The sequence below is a fragment of the Anser cygnoides genome, chromosome 4, assembly GCF_040182565.1.
Source record: "Anser cygnoides isolate HZ-2024a breed goose chromosome 4, Taihu_goose_T2T_genome, whole genome shotgun sequence".
Taxonomy (NCBI): domain Eukaryota; kingdom Metazoa; phylum Chordata; class Aves; order Anseriformes; family Anatidae; genus Anser; species Anser cygnoides.
Genome location: NC_089876.1, coordinates 31,983,133 through 31,994,470, shown reverse-complemented (window position 1 = coordinate 31,994,470; position 11,338 = coordinate 31,983,133). Strand labels below are relative to the sequence as shown.

At 54.9% G+C, this 11,338-nt stretch overlaps 2 protein-coding genes across 4 annotated transcripts; both read left to right on the top strand.

Annotated features, from left to right (window-relative positions):
* Positions 1 to 4,293: 4,293 nt before the first annotated feature.
* LOC106041859 (dentin matrix acidic phosphoprotein 1) lies at positions 4,294 to 6,766 on the top strand. Its single transcript, XM_048074368.2, has 3 exons — positions 4,294 to 4,542; positions 4,628 to 4,663; positions 5,161 to 6,766. The coding sequence occupies exons 1-3, from the start codon at positions 4,486 to 4,488 to the stop codon at positions 6,376 to 6,378; spliced, it is 1,311 nt and encodes a 436-aa protein (XP_047930325.2). The 5' UTR covers positions 4,294 to 4,485; the 3' UTR covers positions 6,379 to 6,766.
* A 285-nt stretch (positions 6,767 to 7,051) lies between these two features.
* On the top strand, positions 7,052 to 11,324 carry IBSP (integrin binding sialoprotein). 3 transcript variants are annotated; one of them, XM_048074538.2, is made up of 7 exons: positions 7,052 to 7,192; positions 9,762 to 9,873; positions 9,948 to 9,998; positions 10,125 to 10,190; positions 10,346 to 10,408; positions 10,551 to 10,640; positions 10,736 to 11,324. In XM_048074538.2, the coding sequence occupies exons 2-7, from the start codon at positions 9,820 to 9,822 to the stop codon at positions 11,234 to 11,236; spliced, it is 825 nt and encodes a 274-aa protein (XP_047930495.2). In that variant the 5' UTR covers positions 7,052 to 7,192; positions 9,762 to 9,819; the 3' UTR covers positions 11,237 to 11,324. The 3 variants fall into 3 exon arrangements, with proteins under 3 accessions (XP_047930495.2, XP_047930496.2, XP_013045952.3); XM_048074539.2 differs by lacking the exon at positions 7,052 to 7,192 and adding an exon at positions 9,270 to 9,456 and having other exon boundaries at positions 9,778 to 9,873; XM_013190498.3 differs by lacking the exon at positions 7,052 to 7,192 and adding an exon at positions 9,270 to 9,456.
* The last annotated feature ends 14 nt before the right edge of the window (positions 11,325 to 11,338 follow it).

Here is an 11,338-nt window from a genome sequence, read left to right as displayed (position 1 = left end):
CTGGTGTAGCTTATCAAAGCTCTTAGTTATCTGCAGAATGTTCCACAAATCAAAGTCTGTTTTTGCCTTTGATTAAAAAAAAAAAAATATCGGTTAAGAAAAGACCCCTGGCTGCTCCCTGAATGTCATCAGGTAGCTTGAGCTTGTCTCAGTCATAGGTGTTGGTGGGGATGTCTGCAGTGAGTCCTGCAGTGCCAGGGAGGGTCATTTTAGGAAACCCTATGGTTTATGGAATGATGTTTCCATCACCAGGAAGAGATGCTGTACTGTCATGGTAAAGTATGTGGGGGAGGGAAGCTGAGTAGTTGGTGTGCCGGAAAACTGCAACCTAGAAATTACTGTTGTGACTCATTAGATGATATCATTTGGAAACTGAGTAATTATATCCTATTCCCCCTTTTATTTGACTTGGGGTGATGTACTCGAGCACTGGTGTGTTTGACAGCTAGGTGACCTTTTAGTGGAGTGTCTGGCTGCATCAAGGATGGCTCCATGGTATAGAAGAGCATGAATTTATTGTGTACCAGAGTTATGCTGGAGGTCCTGATACCTTTGTTTTGGTTCCCCTTTGTGTTGCTAAATGAGCTCTTGAAACAAAGCAAGAAGAGGAAAAGCGGAGAGAAGTGTATTTTTTTGTTGATTAATACACGTGCCCTGCATTGTGTTGCGTAACAGGAAGGACTGAGGACAGGTTTGTTTTTATTGCAACTATCTGCACATTTTTGTGCTTGATACAGCCACAGGCCTTCAGACCTGTGCCCACAAGAGAGTGGTGTTGAGCCATCCATTTGCATACCAGGTACAAGGATTGAATTTACAGGTTTTTTGTATGTAAAGTACAATTTGACCTTGGTGCCAGTTCTGATTCCCAAATAAAATGTGACTTTTCTATCAAATACGCTTTATGCTAATTTGAAATAATATAAATATTTTGAAATTCAGCTGCTTTAGAATATAAAGGAACTGTAAATACACCAGCTGTTGTTTCTGTCATATTATTTCTACTGTATGTGTCCACATGGTTTTTTACTTACTACTGGAAGAAAATAAACCATTTTGAATCTGCTTATAGCCAGGGCTGGTCATTCAGTGTGGATGTGCCTCTCCAAGGTTCCCTAGGTGGTTTGGGGTTGTAGTCTGCCTGGTGGTGCTGACAGGGCTCTGAGCGTAAGTCCTCCTGTTTGTGACTTAGGGTTACAGCTGGTCAGGCATGAAGGGAGGGCTCTAACTTCTGTGCTGGATGATGCACGTTAAGGCTTTGAGCTGGTGAGGTGGCTCTCATTTAGAATATTTGTATGTAAGCACTTGAGTCTTTGGAAAGATCACAACCTGTAGCAGCTCATGCGGAAAAATTTGGCCTTCCCTATTGGAAGTAAGTGCTGATAGTGGTTATAATCGATGTGTTTGAATATGTACGTTATTATCATGTGTTCATTTTTGTTCTGTGTACTGGCTCACATTACTACTTGACTTGCTCTTTCCATTTCACCTCAAACAAATGAAAACTGAAATGCCTCCTGAAGGCTCATTGTTTACTGAAATTTGCATACTCTAAAAAAACCTAACTTTTAGCACTGTTTTCTTGAATTTAAAAGCTATGTTTATCCGTCTGAAATGGGTAGTGTCCTGTGCCTGTCTAAATTTACAAGCAGCTCTTAAGTTGGAGCATAATAATAAATGCATATGAACTGACAATGTTTCTTACTTGAGCTATCTCTGGAGAACTTGTCGGGAAAAATATCAACAAAAGATCACTATGATAGGGGCATATCATTAAAAAAGAAAATCAGAGGAAAAAAAATCCTCCTGTGCTCTTTTTAGCTGGTTATTTCATCTTCCTTTCAGGGAAAAAAAAAAGTCAAGCCAGAGGCATACAGACTAGGTGCTTTCAAAGTTGATTTTATGTGCTAGTCAAGGAGTCTGACATCATCGCTTTGTTTTTCCTTACTGAAAAATACTGCAGGAAAGCTGGGAGCAGGTGGGATTCCTTGGGCTTGTCCCTGCAGATGTTGCAGCCCTGGTGGCTGGTGAGCCTGGCGTGGGTGAGCTGACCTGTGCCCTGTGTGCATAAGGCAAAGAACTAGCCCGATGGTTTTCAGGGATCTCATTTGTGTTGATTGGTTCTTTTTTTTTTTTTTTCTTGTATTGTACTTCTCTATTTCATTATCAGTTTTGAATAAAAGCTGTAGTGACTGTATTTGTGTGTGTGGTGTTCCTGATAGAGGGGAGAACGGCAGTCAGGGCTCTGCCATCTAGATGTGCTGGCTGTGTGCGGGAAGTGGCTCGGAAACGCTCAGCTGAGGCTGCCCGTATGTGGCTGCTAAATTGGGTTTGGTCCTTTGAGGCGTGATGCACTCGGTGTATTAGAGACTTAAACCCTGTCGCCTCGGAGCTGCTGTGCTGGGCTGTGTCATGTTTGACCACATAGCCTACGCAAGCTGAAATTAAAAGTTTAAAAAAGAGGGAGAGAAATAAACACTGCTCCCAGCCTGGGAACATTTGACTCCCGTTGGGGAGGAGCTATTTTAAAGCGCAGACGGAGGGATGGCTATTTTTGCCCCTCAGCCAGACTGACTCAACTAATGCCCTATACTGTCCAAAGTGTCACGTTGACCAAATTCTTAAAAAGTAGAATAAAACAGAACAAGAAGGGTCCTTCAACCAGCATGAGGCAGACACAGAGGTAAGCTGGAAGGACCTGATCTGTACTGGATCCCCTTGGGGTGAGGTGTGCTGCCATGTGCTTTGCCTTGCTGCCTTATTCAGGCATGCACTTGCATTAACAAGGAGGAGCGGAGGTGGAGGCCAGTGTGGGTAATGTGAGTGCTCTTCCACCACAAGCACCCAAGATGGGCAATGTCCATGTGCAGCTCAAGTTCCTGGTAGTTCTGGTCACTCCAGACACACGGTTCACCTGGAGCCTTCTGGAGAAGCACAAGTATTACGCATCACGTGTAATACCCTGCTGAGTTACGTGCCTTAGCGCTGCCTGTGCATTCTTGGGGGTTTCCAACACATTTTGTGTTAGGAGCAAATGGTGTTTTCCTCCGATGGAGGTGGAGAAGGATCTCAAAATGGCAAGGAGCTGTACTACACTGTCGGTGGGGTGATGGGGGAGACCTGAACTTGTGCAGCCCCATGAAGAGGTGGCGGCTTTGGGCATGGGCAAGACGTGAGCCTGGGCTGGGTGGCCGCACTCACAAGGCCATGGATCGGAGGTGAGGGTGGGTTGTGGTTCCCCAGGTCTGGTGGGGGGGGTTGAGGCCACTTCTGTCCAGCAGACCATGCAGCGCATGGTGTCACTGCCCGGGCACTGCCAGAAACCCTCAGGGCAGCATTTGCCAAGCACATCAGTCCCAAAGTTAGTCCACCCCAAAAAAAGCAACCTGAAGGGAATCTTTGTGTACCTGCATGGGTCTCTCTGCACAGAGATGTGAACCGGGTGCGTGAGGGAAATGCTTAGTACTCAGTTCTCACACGGCCTTTTTTTTTTTTTTTCCTAAAGTAAATGTAACAGTGCTTCTGGTTGCATTTTGAGTCACTGCAGGCTTTCTCTTGTCCTCCTGACATTCAAAACTCAGTATTCACACCATTTTTTAGGAGCTGAGGGTGAACAAGAACCACTTCCTGGCTCTGGGCACCAGCACCTTCTGCTGCTCGCCTCCCGGGCCGCATCCTGCTCCTCCAGGCTCTCGCTGGGCTGCAGCAATGCTTCCTGTCCGGCTCCACTGGGCAGAGGTAAATATAGCAGGAGGGCGGCATAATTACAGCAGAGGAAGGCAAGGAGCGTGGCTGCCCTCCAGGTACCCGCGTCACGGGGAGCGGCAATGGTACGTGACTGGGATTTGGGGCACCTCACCCCAAATCACGACCCGATGCGGCCCTGGCTCCTTCCTTGGGGGATTTGCTGCTTGATGCCTGTTTTGGGGGTCCAGTCCCCTTCCCAAGCAGGGATGTGAGAAGTCACCGGGTCCTCAGGGGCCGAGTTAAATGCGGGCTGGACACAGGGAGCAAAACAACACATCGTAATTGTTCGAGGTGCCTAAAATAAGGCCGGTGATGCACGCTTGCATCTGGCGGGGGCCAGGGATATAATTTGGTCACAGGTCAAGAGGAAAACACGTCCCACGGTATCTGTGAGGGGAATCGGGTGAGGAGGAGGGGAACGTTGACAGGAGGGGCGCAAATTTAGCAAGGAAAACAGAGCGCAGGCCTGTCAGCTCATTAGCGGCCAGCCCTGCCACTTGCCCCCCCCCCCCCCCCCCCCCCCCCCCGCCACCAGGAGCTGTTTTTGGGGCCGGCGTCCGTGGAGGAAGTGTGGGAGGCCGCTTCCCGCCGACACCTCCGCACCCGGCCCTGGTGCCATTGGCTGCTGGCCGCCCAGGACAGCGGTTAAATGCCGGGGCAGCAGCGTCGGGCCGGCAGCACACGCGCTGCACGCTACCGCACGCGTCCGTGCCTTGGCTGCGTCGCACCGGCAGCAGGATGAAGGCTGCGCTGCTGGCGCTGCTGATGCTGTGGGCTGCGGCCTACGCCCACCCTGTGAGTATCCCCCGCGCAGTCCCCGAGCCCCAAACCCCACTGTTCCTGCCCCCAAATTTATGCAAGGTGTTTTCTTGGTGTTTAGGTGCACAACCACCTCTCCGCGCCCCTGGAGCCTGAGGTAAGGTGCCCGCATCCCGTGGCAGTGGGACGTTCCCCGTGGGGAGTGCTGCTTCTGCTGCGGGTCCAGGAGCTTTGTCCCATCAGTTTAGTTTTTTTTAAGCTGCAGGGGCTTCAGCTCAAGTGACTTGTCTCTCTGTGCATGTTTTCTATTAACCTGAAGCGCTCCACTATGCTTGTGCAAAAAATAAAAATAAAAAAAAAAAAGGAGTTTCTGTGCTTTCAACTGCTGCGGTTTAGGCTACCCTGAGCTCAAAGCCTTCTTATTCATATATCTGTGCATGATGACCTGTCCCATCTCTGCAGGATGATATGGCACCTAACACATAAGGAGACAGTCTCTTGTAATGCCTGGCCCCAGCTAAGAAGGGCTGGATTTTTTTCTCCCACCCGCAGTAGCAGAGGGGATGAGGTGGGAAATGCTGTGGGTCCACAGAGGCTTGCATGGCTTAGGAGGCAGCGATGCTCAGGCAACTTACATGCTGTTATTACCTGCAGGACACGGTGCCGGGGGATGAGGTGAGGGTACTGGGCCCCCTCCTGGGCAGTGGAAACCTCGGTCACCTTCGTGCCAGCATGGGGCCAGGGGACAGCGGTGACAGGGACCTCGCTGTTGGGAACCACGTGGAGCAGGACCTTGCCAAGCATGACGGGCTGCCTGCCTGGCCCGCGGACGAGGAGGACGACAGTGGGGACGACACCTTGGACGGTGAAGAGGGTGAAGGGCCCAGCTATGGCACTGGGGATGGTGGAGGACATGGTGGCAGCAGCAGCAGCAGCAGCAGCAGTGAGAGTGCAATGGCCCAGCACCGCTACAGCAGGTACCGTGGCAGCTTCAGGCGGGGAGGGGGCAGCAGCAGTAGCCAGGAGGACGAGGAGGAGAGCGCCGGCTTGGGCGGTGAAGGCATGCAGGGCGATGACCCCTCAGTTTTCGACAATCTGGGCAGAGGGCGACGTGTCCGGGGGGCCTCTATCAGCCCCCGGGAGGATGGGGACAGCCGGTCCCCGGAGGCCGAGGACACTGACTCCACGGAGGACAGCCCCTCAGCTGAGGAGAAGAGCAACTCGCAGGAGGACAGCCAGGCCAGCAGGTCTGGGGAGGACGAGGACAGCCATGATGAGGACAGGGATAGCCCCTCCAGGGAGGCCTCAGATGAGGAGGCCTCAGATGAGGAGGCCTCAGATGAGGAGGCCTCAGATGAGGAGGCTAAGGAGTCCACAGAGTCTGCAGAGGATGGCTCAGAGGAGGCAGTGAGCACGCCAGAGGGGCGCAGTGGCAGCAGGGAGGAGCGGGCGTCCCCTGAGGACAGGAGCGCACCATCTGACCTCGACAGCGAGGAAGAGCAGAGCAAGTCCAGGGAGGAGGAGGAGGAGAGTAAGTCTACAGAGGACAGCTTGGAATCAGAGGAGGATGGGAACGGCTCCAAACCTGATGAGGATGCTCCGAGTGCATCGGCCGAGAGCCACAGCGCATCCCCGGAGGGCAGTGACGAGGATGACGAGGATGAAGACAACACAACAGGCGAGGACAGCACATCCACAGAGAGCACCAACAGTGCGTCCCCAGAGGATGAGGATGATGAGCAGAGCCACTCCCAGGAGGACGCCAGCTCTCCGCGCAGCCTGGGCAGCGAGAGCCGCAAGCGGCGGCTGGACGCCTACCGCAGGAAGCCAGCCGCTGACTATGACGACAACGACTGCCAGGATGGGTACTGACAGCGGCACATAACTTTTTGGTTGTGTGGACAGGTCAGCTTCCTCCAGGGAAGATGCTATGGACAAAATGGGTGAGGGCTGGCCATGTGGGGCAGCCACTTATGAGGGGGTTGCTGGACACGGGTAAAACCCAAGTTCTGCATTGCAAGCAGATGCGTCCCGGCACTCTCCCTAAAACTGCCCACCTGTGCTGCACGGGGAGCCGTGCGTGGAGTGTCACACCACGTCAGGATGAGGTGTATGTAATATTTTGTAAGAAATGTACAGAAAGCATTCTATTGTATCCTTTTTGTGTCAATGGCACTTACCTTTTCGAAACTGAAACATATCCTGTGTACGTCTTCATCAACATTAAAAAAACATCAGACCCCACTGCTGTTGGCTTTGCTGCTTTTCTTTCCCAGAAGGCTGCGGGGGGGGGGGGGGGAGGGAGCTGCTGGGCAAGAAGGGGTTAACCCAAACCGGGCTCTGCCCCCAGCTGGGTGAGATTTGGGGTAGAAAAGCAGGAAATGGGCTGGGCCATAGGAAAGTTGGGGCTATGCTGTAAGGTGGGCAGGTTGGTTTGGGGTGCCTTTTTGCCATTTTGGGCACAAATCTGAGCTGCAGAGGGGTGCCGGGTGGGTGCCTCATGTGCCAGGCTGCAAGGTTCTCACGCGCAGCGGGAAGAGGCACTGCTTTATTTTATTGCAGCTGCAGGGAGCGGGTTTCTGGAGGAAGAGCTGAGCCTGGAGAGAAGAGGAGAGGAGGCACCACCTGCTGCTGCCAGCCGAAACCCGGTGCTGTGCCATCTGCAAAGCACAAGGCAGCGCACGAGGTCCGTTACGGCGCGCAGCACCCCTTACAGTGCACGCACCCCCAGAGCCTTCCTCTGCAAAAGTAAAACGAGCACCTGAGCTGGAAAGGGCATGCTGTATGCAGTCAGGTGGTTGGTGGCGAGCGTCGAAGCCCATCCGTACGAGTTGCACGGTGACTGATTGGTGTGGGTTTTGGCACTGTCCTCCTGACGTAGCAGCTCGGCCACACACCGCACGCATTGCAGCCCTGCGCTGCTGCTGCTGGCGCGGGCAGCATCCGACAGGTTCGGGTTTGCGACAGCTCCGTGATTGCGTTTCATGGACCTGCCCTGTTTCCGTGTCCCTGCATTTCGGGAGCATGCGTTGCAGCCCCAGTCGTTGCCTGCTTTTAGCTGGGTGCATAAATAGCATTAATTCCTTTGATGTGGTTTCGTGCCTCAGAGAAAATGGGAAATAATATGAAACGTGTGTTTGCAGTGGGCTGATGCAAGCATTTGGGTGCTAATACCTTAGCCAGATACCTGAAGAGTTTTAGGTGCTCTCCCCTCCTGCTTTTACTCTAAAATTGACAGCTTGCTGAAAAAACAGCCAGCCCCATGCCCGGCCGATGGGCTTTGGATCTGGGGGCACATGCCGCCCTTCTCCCCGCCACCTCCCGTGTCGAGTGAGCTTCTGCCTGTGTTTGCTTTACTTATTTTTGGTGCTGAGGTTTCCTGCCAGAATAGCTGCAGGGCGAGGAGATGGGACGGCACCGCCTTGCCGCGCTGCAAAAATACCAATTACAGGCGGGAACGTGCCGCTTGGCACCAGGACGGGGCGTCCCAGTGCGAGCCCCGAGGCGCGTGTCCTGTGGGGCAGAGCTCAGGGGTGCCTTCCCCATCCTCCTCCTCATACTTCTCCTCCTCCTTGGGGCTCCAGGGGGTCCGGTCTCCCAGCCCCATGTTCGTCATCGCCTGCAGTAATGAGCCCATTGTGGAGCCCCGGGTGTTGGGTTGCGGCACAGCGAGCCCCACGTGCGCCATCGCGGGTGGCATCAGGGGACGTGGGGACACCGGGGCTGGCTGGTGCCGGCTCTGCCCTGCCAGCTAAACTTAGGTGTGTGGGCACACGGTCATTATCCCCCGGCTTTTTTAGGGATTTTGGGTGAAATCAGCACTTTTAGAGTCAAAGTTCTTTTTTTAAAAGGCAGTGTCCCTCTAATTACATTACGGGTCGCCTCCTGCAGCCCAGCTCTGATTAAATTTAAACTCCAACCTGGGCAAGCTGTGCCTGTCCCCATCCCCACCTAGCCCTATTTTTTTTTTCCCTCTTTAACAGAGAGCACTGCAATGGCTTTGGAAAAATGTATTGTTTATATATTGTTGTTATATATATATAATTTTTTTTTGCGGGTTTTCCTGGCCCAAGGCACTGGCCGAAAGCTGTGGCCAGCCCTGCTGCTCCCTTGTAATTATGGCTGCAGCAACACCGTGGGCTTTGAAGCCCGCTGGGCACATGCAGCTCTGCCCCACAGGCACATGCTTGCCACCGGGGCCACCGGTCCCCTGGGTGGCCGTGAGGGACCTCTCCATCCCCTCAGATGTGGGAACGGTGGGAGCCCTTCCCCAACATCTCCGTGCTGATGTGGGGATGAAGGCAAGGACAAAAAAACAATGCCTCACCCGTGCGGTCCCGACCTGGGGACAAGCTGACGGGAAGCGTTTCATCTCCAGCCCCATCCCACCTCACACGGGAGCAGGCTCTGCGTTTTTTATTACACTTCTGTCCCAGGCAGTGAGTTCACCAAGGGCTTCTCCAGGCAGCCCCATCCGTCAGGACTCAGCATTTTTTTGGTCCATGCTTTCGCTTTTTCTGGACCGTGGAAGCTGGGCCTCTGAGATCGCCATTTATTTATTTATTTTGGTTGTTTTACAGAAAAAAACAGCAGCAGAGTTTCCCAAAGAGGGAGGCAGCAGTAGCAAAAACAAAACAACAACAAAAAAAAAACACCCCAAAACCAGAATTCCCAATATTTATTTTAACCGAGGCCCAGGACATTATTATACCCTCCAGCCATGGCCAGACCCTCAATTAAGTGCAGCGGCACATCCCTCCTGGCATCAGCACGAGGCTGGCCATTGGCTTGAAGAGATTTGGGGGTTTTCTGGGCGGGCAGGGCCAGGGCAGGGCGGCGACTGTCTGGGGGGGGAAAGGGGGGGCCCGCGGCCGCCTTATATCCCACAGGGCAGCAGCTGTGGGAAATCAGTGCCGGCCGACTCGCTGGGAGCCCCGGGTGCTGCAGAGCGTGAGTTTTTTCTGTTTGGGGTTGCATGGATTTAATGTGTTTTGGGGGGCTGAGGGGGGGCATGGGGTGTTTTCAGCTGTTGTATGGCTGTATGAGATGGCTTGGGGATATGGGTTGGCTGCCTTCCACCCAGGATGGCAGCAGCATCCTGCTGGCGATGGTGGGGATGCAGGGTAGGGACCGGCACCACTGACGCCACTCATGGGGACACAGCTCCTCCAAGCAGTACCCCGTGTTTTTAGGAAGGGGTTGGCTGGGCATGGGAAGTGCAGATGCCAATGTCCCCTCTGCCTTTTGGGGCATAGCTGTGGTGTTCCCCAGGCACGGCACCAGCCTCTGCCTCTTCCCGCTGCTCCCGGCACCATGAGGACAGCGCTGCTGCTCGCCTGCCTGCTGGCCATGGCCTCCGCCTTCTCGGTGAGTGTGGGGACCATGGGGGGACCCCGACCTGCCCCACCCCCGGGCTGGCACCAACGCAGCCTTTCCCCCAGGTGAAGAGCTGGCTGCGGCGAGTGGGGGCGGACGACTCGGAGGAAAACGCGGTAGGGTCGCGCCGCGGTGGTGCCAGCGTTAGTGGGGTCGCTGCATCCCTCCCCGAGTGATGGGGATCTGCAGCAGGGGCTGACCCCAAGCAGTAGGGCTGATCCCCTCCTTCCTTTCCCCTGCAGGTGTTCAAGAACCGTCGCCGGTACTACCTGTACCGCTACGCCTACCTGCCGCAACAACGCTACCAGGTGGGTCCACTGGGGGCTTCACGGGCATCTCAGCCCCACACCTGGGGGTTTTGCCCCCAAAATGCCCCCGCACATCCACACCAGCACCTGCAGGGCTGAGGCCGTGGGGCTCATAACACTGATGGGACCCAGCAGCACGTTCTTCACCTCTGTAGGGCAGCGACTCCTCGGAGGAAGAGGGGGACGGCTCGGAGGAAGAGGAGGAGGGGGAAGGTGGGGTGAGTACTGGCCATAGGGGGCCCTCCAGCCTGGAGAAGAAAAAACACAGAAATCTGGGGGACTCACACCCACACATCGTTGGATTTGGGGGGGGGGAGGGTGGGAATGCAACTGACGCTGTGTCCCCTCCTGTCCCCACAGGTACCGTCCCACCCAGGAACCCAGGTGGCAGGCGAGGGGGTGGCCCCTGGGGACGGCGGGCTGGGGGGGGATGCTGCATACCCCCAAAAGGTGAGCTCAGGGGGGCGGGGGGATCAGTGTATGGCCTCCAAAGTTGGGCCCCCTGAAATGCACAGCTGATGCTGGGTTATTCCTTTGTGCTGCAGGGCTGTAAGGGGGCCCCAAAGGGCAAGGGTGGGGATGAAGACAGCGATGAGGAGGAAGAGGAGGAGGAGGAGGAGGAAGAGGTAGAGGAGCAGGAGAGCAGCGTCAATGGGACGAGCACCAACACCACGGCGGGGACGGAGGGGCCCCATGGCAATGGCACCGCGGCAGCCGAGGAGGAGGAGGAGGAAGATGAGGAGGAGGAGGAGGAAGAGGAGGAAGAGGAGGAACCTGAAGCAACCACTGTGGCTGCCACCACCGGGCTGGTCGAGGCGACCACGGCAGGCGACGGGGAGCACACTGAGGCCACCACGGCTGAGGAGCAGTGGGAGTACGTGGTGACGGCCGGGGGCCGCGGGGACGAGGGCCCCACCGAGGGCAGCTACGGGGATCACGAGGGTTACGCACGTGGGGACAGCTACCGGGCGTACGAGGATGAGTACGGCTACTACAAGGGGCATGGCTACGACGTCTACGGCCAGGATTACTACTATAGCCAGTGAGCGCAGGAGCGCTTGGGATCGCGCAGCAGCCACCTCCCATTTTCTGTGTATCTCACCAACCCAAATGCAATAAAGCAACTGAACGGAGCTGGCTCGTGAGGC

What these genes read in the sequence shown, in the direction of transcription:
- IBSP (XM_048074538.2), top strand. Translation starts at nt 9,820, where the DNA reads ATGAGGACAGCGCTGCTGCTCGCCTGCCTGCTGGCCATGGCCTCCGCC. An exon ending in ACGACTCGGAGGAAAACGCG is followed by an intron (nt 9,999 to 10,124) that starts GTAGGGTCGCGC and finishes TTTCCCCTGCAG; the next exon opens with GTGTTCAAGAACCGTCGCCG. An exon ending in AGGAGGAGGGGGAAGGTGGG is followed by an intron (nt 10,409 to 10,550) that starts GTGAGTACTGGC and finishes CTGTCCCCACAG; the next exon opens with GTACCGTCCCACCCAGGAAC.
- LOC106041859 (XM_048074368.2), top strand. Translation starts at nt 4,486, where the DNA reads ATGAAGGCTGCGCTGCTGGCGCTGCTGATGCTGTGGGCTGCGGCCTAC. An exon ending in CTGCGGCCTACGCCCACCCT is followed by an intron (nt 4,543 to 4,627) that starts GTGAGTATCCCC and finishes CTTGGTGTTTAG; the next exon opens with GTGCACAACCACCTCTCCGC. An exon ending in CCGCGCCCCTGGAGCCTGAG is followed by an intron (nt 4,664 to 5,160) that starts GTAAGGTGCCCG and finishes TATTACCTGCAG; the next exon opens with GACACGGTGCCGGGGGATGA.